This window comes from Cibotium barometz, chromosome 45, assembly GCF_041138505.1.
Source record: "Cibotium barometz isolate CiBa-2024 chromosome 45, ASM4113850v1, whole genome shotgun sequence".
Taxonomy (NCBI): Eukaryota; Viridiplantae; Streptophyta; class Polypodiopsida; order Cyatheales; family Cibotiaceae; genus Cibotium; species Cibotium barometz.
This window is the reverse complement of record NC_141090.1, coordinates 9277269-9283827: the sequence shown is the minus strand read 5'-3', so window position 1 is coordinate 9283827 and position 6559 is coordinate 9277269. Positions and strand designations below refer to the sequence as shown.

The window sequence follows — 6559 nt, the reverse complement described above, 5'->3', positions numbered from 1 at the left end:
TAATGTTCTGTTATACAATGTTAAAAAAAGCCCATTACTATAATACAATGTTTTCATTTATTATAGTGCAATTTAGTAAACCTTGTAGTTATTGAATTACTATTTAGATGTTATGGACATAATATTATATAGTGATAAAATATGCTTACATATGAAAGCATAGATTTATATATGTAATATAAATACTTAAAAAAACCTTAATGTAGAACCATAATAGTAAATGAATGTTTATAATCAAAATCGCATACTTAGTATGTACATTTGATAACACGAACATTGGGAGAAAGCATGTGAGAGAAAGATGAGATGAAGGGGGAGAAAATGAAGGGAGAGAAACATGAATTTCTTTTTAAAAACTTTGAGAAGTGAGGGGAGAAACATGGAGTAGAAAAGAACCTTAAGGGATGACCGGGAGAAATGAGGGGAGAGAATCATGGATTTATAGGCCCGTGTCCACACATGCACTCGTGTGTGCATGTGCACGAGCACGAGCGTGTGTCCACACATGCACTGCGCACACACACATGTTTGAAGTGGGCTAGATAAGTTTTAAAAAAATATTGCAGAGGATGAAGTAGTAAATAAATGATGAGTACACACGGAAGCTTATTTTGGGCCCAAGCCAATGCGACATTGGGTTAAGCGGGCGTCCGGCATTCGAGGGGGGGGACGGGGTATCTCTTAGCGTCGGTGCAGTAGTTGTAGACCATGTGTTTTTGTTGGACGTAGAGCAGCTGGGCGGTCTGGTCGGCACTAAGACTTTGGTAGGCGGTGTCCGTCCACCACTGGCGCTGGGGGCACTTGGGCGGGGTGGTGCCGCCCGTCCACACGCAGGCGTCAACTTTATAGTTCCTGTACGTGGAGGTGAAGGGGGCCTGACTCCAGTCGATCTTGTCCAACCCCCCCCTTGTTGCCCAGCTCTCCCCATTCCATATGCTCGTATACACCCCCATGGCTTGCTTATTTAGGTAAGGCACCCCTCTAGCTTCCAAATTGGGAAACATCCTAATCGGTTTCCCATCCACTGAAATGCTGCATCACCACCCCCCACACGTTTAATATTAGCTCATACAATCATCATTATTAACTTAAGGTTTCTGTAATTTATTGGACTTAATGTTATGCATTTAATTTAAATATAACATTTATCACAAAAAGCAATGCAATCAATGTTGAGCTAGAATAGCGATGTGCCTACAGATCTTGTTAGGCTTGGGAGATTAAATAGCATGGCGTAATAATAGGCACTATTAAAGAATTTGGAGTTTAGTGTGTATGTACATATATATGTATACATATTATACTATATATATATATATCTATATATATATATATAGTATATCTATATATATTCATGTATATAGATATTAATTAGTTGTGTGTGATTAAAATAAAGGAGGGGGATTGACAAGTGTTGTGTCGTTAAAACTAAGGCGGGATTAGCTGTGAGAGTTGATTAGGGGGATATGATTATTGTTAATTGAATTATGACTAATTAGGGGGGTTGTTGATTAGGAGTTATGATTATTGAGGGGGCATTGTTGATTAGGAATTATGATTAGTGATTAGTTATGACTAATTAGGGGAGTTATGGTTAGTGATTACAACTTACAGGACTCTCGCTTGGTTCCAGAGTACTGAGTACGTGTGGAAGTTGGCAGTAGGGTCGAACCACAGGAAGATGCGCTGCTCGCGCCCACCCGTCCCACTGTTGAAAATGTTGGTCTGCAGGATGTAAGGTTGCCCTGACACATTGCCCAGAAACTCAAAATCCACCTCGTCGTGCTTCGCCGTCTGTGAATGCAGCTGCATAATCACAATTAACGCATGCAATTAATCGCCCATATATAACCTCACTGAATATTAACCCCCTGCATGTATTATCATGAAGTAAGTCCACTTGACTTAAGCACCATGTTTAACGTTTAATTAACTACTAGGTTTATTGTTGGAGCTTACATAATATGCTGTGACTGTGCCAGCTGAGTTGCCGGGGACTAGCTTGATGTCCATATCGATCTGGCCAAAGAAATACTTCTCGTTGGCTGCAAGAGCAGACCCTACAACAAGATACAATACATTGTTAAATTTACTAGACGGGCATTAGTTTATTTAGCTGATCATAGGCTATAGCTTTCTCTGAGCAATTGATTAGCTGTATTAACCTTAGCTTGTAAGCCATAACACCAAATCATTAACTCTCATCATCATGGATACTCCAAATCATTAAGCATAATTAATACCCTAAGAAACATGCAATGGAGCTGCTGCAGTGTCATTTTTAACGAGTTGATGAGTAACTAAAATTAGTGGCAAATCAATCGATCGATCCACGTCTTTCCATTTTCAGTATAATTACCCGAGACGCTGTCCAAGGAGAGGGAGATCTGCTTTCCATCAGGGGAGTAGTGGACATGGTTAGGCTCCCATGTGATGGTGAAGTCTTGGACAAAGCTAGCCAGGGAGGCAGGTAGGACATAAGATGAAACGAAGAAAAGAAGCAAGAGGGAAATATACCTTCTAATACCACTATTGCAACTCATCATTCTAGAGGGAGAGGCCATAATATGAAGAGATCTAAGCTTTAATGGAGCTTGGGACGGCTTAGAAAGGAGTGGGGATGTATTGATACGAAAGATGAGACGAACAGATCAATAATAAGAGGGCAATTGATAAGGTTGGTGTGGGCGGTGTGTGTGTGTGTGTGATAGAGAGAGAGTGAGAGCTATATTTTGGTCCGCCGGCTTAAATGTCGTGTGTGGGGGAGCAGGCAAGAAAACGCGTTGTAGAGGCGCGTTTGCCGGCACCCAAATAAATTATAACTTCTTGGATGATTTTGGCCGGCTATAAGAGGCTGGTGCCCAAGAGCCAGGCATCACTTTTCTTTATTAAGAAACCCCAACGGGCCGCACTCTATAACAAGCAAAAGATGCTCTCAAGCCTCATAGAACTAAATGCCATCATCAAGCCTCTCCTTTGGCAAGGTCCCAACCTCCTTTAGGACCATATGCCATCATCAAACCTCTCCTTTGGCAAGGTCCCAACCTCCTTTAGGACTATTTGCCATCATCAAACTAACCTCGTTTAGGACTATGTGCCATTATCAAACCCCCCGTTTTCATGTTTTTGCTTTGGAAGAGTCATTACCAATCGAGTTAAGTCGTTTGCATCCTAACTTGCTAGCCAACCCTTTTCAACGTCAGTCACAACAACAATGGAAAATGTAAGTTGACAAGTTGAGAAAGGCAACATCGTTTACAATGCCATCTCACATTAAGGTACACTATACCAAAATAGTGAAGAGATGAGCGTTGCCGTTATGTGCAACTTTGACATTGCCATGTTGTGGCATGCCTTCAACCAACCCTTCCTTGTGTTATAATCTTGGCCATTTATCCACCTCATCATGTTCATGCATGTGCACCTATCTATGGAACACAAGAGACCCTATAACATGGTGTTGAAAGCATTCTACACTTTTTATAAAAGGAATTCTTTTTATAAAAGGAACATAAACAATAGCACATTACATAGGTAGAATCTAGGTCACAAGAATAATATCAAAGCATGAGAATCAGATGATAAGTTTGTAACTAGTATAAGAATATATGTCTTAATCAATAATGTGATTTAAAGGAATTTTGTACAAAATAATTTTTATCCGATTTGAAACTAGGGCACTTTGTTTAGGACCAAACTATATGATAATTTAAAATCAAACTGATTTGATCAACTTCTTTTAAATGCCATGTTGAAGGTACATAGCAATATATGCTAATGAAAGATATAAGTAGTCATAGTTTTTTTTGGTTATTAATGTACACTAATTCAATGTTATCAAAAGTTTGAATATTGATTGTTCAAGTAAGATTGAAACTCTAAAGTTCTTTGATATTGCAATGCTAGATATCAACTCTCCATCTTATCATTTTGTGATAATTTTTATCTTACTTATATTTCTAACACCTATTTATGAGGAAAATCCATGTTTGAGTAGCATCTTGACACCTAAATTCAACACATATATAAAGAGGTCTATTGAGAATAAAATAGGTGGCTTTGTTGAGGTATGGCTCACTATCGAGGTACCACATGGGCTTGGTTTTGCGTAAGGTTAAGACTCATTTAATAAGATTTATCTTGTATCTTATGTAGTATAAATTTGATAACAAATATCATGGTTATCCTTTGGGACAAAAGATGATGTAGGCATGGGGTAATTGCATCTGGCATCTCTCTCTCTCTCTCTCTCTCTCTCTCTCTCTCTCTCCCCATTTTGTCCACTTTCCCCACTTTAGCTTTCACCTCTTTTGCATCAAAAGAATGAGGTGTGCACTATCTTGTCTAGCTAGCTTGCTATTACCAAGATCAATATCTTGTTCATAGTACTCCCCAACACATGGAATATCATGACAAACACATCTCTTTTGAGCTCTAGGAATCTACATCTCTATTAGGGATATGATAAATCAAAGCAAAGTTGTTTCCTCATGATTTAACAAAGCGGCCTATGCAAGCTTCCTATCACACATTTCATTTCTTTGTTGCACACATGAATTGCCATTTCTTGGATCACTTTCCCTATGCAAAATTGATTCCTCATGGTTTAACAAAGCATTCTTTGCAAGCTTCTAATCACACATTTGATTCTTTGTTCCACACACATGAATTACTATTAACCCATTCCTAGGGTTAACAAGAGCTACTACCATTATCTTACATCAAGGAGTCAAGGTACATACACCAAAAGGTCATATATTCAATATATGAAGCAATGGTGTCCAAATCTACAAATGGGACGAGCACTCGTAATGGTGTGACGGAATATCTATGGCGATTACTACTTCAAGAGCATGTCGTACGTAGCATGTAGGATGAAGTCCCAAGTGATGTACTTCACATGAATATCTTATGAGAGTAGTCACACCATTACGAGCACTCGTAATGGTGTGACGGAATATCTATGGCGATTACTACTTCAAGAGCATGTCGTACGTAGCATGTAGGATGAAGTCCCAAGTGATGTACTTCATGAATACCTTATGAGAGTAGTCATTTTGTAATAGTATTGGGCCTCTTATGAGCCTAAAGTGCCCGATCGACAATAGTTTAAGTGAGTGTGAACACTCATGGCCATGTATATAAGTGAATTTCTCTCATAATACAAGGATACTCTCCCATTGTGCAATAGAGTCTTGCTCTTGCTAATCTTCTTCTAATGCATGCTAGTGAGTGTGTGTGAATGATGTGAGGTGAGAGGAGGGACGAGTACACTTAGTGCCATGCGACGGTGTGATAACGCTCGCGATCACTACTACATATTAGCCTAATACCGGGGCTTGTACCGGCGCTATTTAACGGGGTCTAAAAAAGCCTCGTCATCGGTATAAGCGCCGGTATAAGCGCCGGTATCGCAGCGTCGGTATACCTGTCGGGTATTAATACCGGCGCATATAACGGCGCCTATACCGACGCTAACCGGGGGTAATACCGACGCTTAAATCGGGGCAAATACCGACTTATATACCGACGGATAAACCGGCCTCTATACCGGATTATGTACCGAGGCGTAAACCGGCGTCTATACCAATGTATATACCGACGCTGATACCGGGGCAAATACCGACGCTGTAGCAGAAATTTTTTTTTGGGCAGAATAGTGCTGCCTGGCTGTTGCCTAGCTGCCTGCAATGAGCAGGATCAACAACAGCAAACAGACAGCACCATTCTGTCTACAATAGAGCACAAAAACAACCGTGCTCGTTTGCATATTTTCCTGATCGACAAACAAGAAATTAAATTAAACATTAATACTCAAGAATGTTTTGATCATATTTCATTAGTTTGAAGGTCATCTTACATCATGGTAATGCCTCCCAATTGACGGTCTCTCCTTCTTCTTCAAGCATCTCAAACAACGCCACAAGGCCATGTTTGTGAGCGTACTTCTTCTCTCGCCTGCTTGGTGGGCGATTCATGGCCAACTCCTGCACACACGATTAACAATTATAACTTTTAAAAAATCAACATTTAGCCCACATACATACATTTAAATAAATAAAATTGCTACAAACACTTACGAATTCATGGCGCATGGTTTCATAACCACCACTCCCGAGATGAGAAGCCCCTACTGTTTGGAGTCTTGCCCTTGCCGCCTCTCTTTGTTGTTGAAACCTGTCTGGTGTCTCGGTGAGCTCCTGAGCAATGGCTGCCCACTCCCTGTCATCTAGCCAAACAGGTTTCTCCTTCCCCTCTCTGAATGCGTCCCTCGCCTCTGACCTACGATGCCCCATCAAAATGCGAGCTGTATACTGTATCCACTCATTAGAGACGACATTCATAGGGTCAGATGGCTGGAACTCTTGCTTTATCTTTGTGTTTATATAATTTTTCTTCCCCTTGTCTTGCTGATCCCATTTAGTCATGACAGAGTCATGAAACTGTATAGTGCACAATTGTCGAATGCGTGTCTTCATTGCCTTCCCTGCACTATCCATTATTGGTGCCCCATCCCTAATTGTGTAAATCTTGCTGTTGTCATGGTCATGTGCACCCC

The 6559-nt window shown here is 40.4% G+C and overlaps 1 protein-coding gene across 1 annotated transcript; it reads right to left on the bottom strand.

Moving 5' to 3' along the window:
• Positions 1 to 327: 327 nt before the first annotated feature.
• LOC147612392 (xyloglucan endotransglucosylase protein 7-like) lies at positions 328 to 2698 on the bottom strand. The gene is made up of 4 exons (XM_086783595.1): positions 2360 to 2698; positions 1960 to 2060; positions 1613 to 1806; positions 328 to 1032 (listed from the first exon to the last, which is right to left on the bottom strand). Exons 1-4 carry the CDS (start codon positions 2562 to 2564, stop codon positions 639 to 641), a joined length of 894 nt encoding a protein of 297 aa, XP_086639721.1. The 5' UTR covers positions 2565 to 2698; the 3' UTR covers positions 328 to 638.
• Positions 2699 to 6559: the final 3861 nt, after the last annotated feature.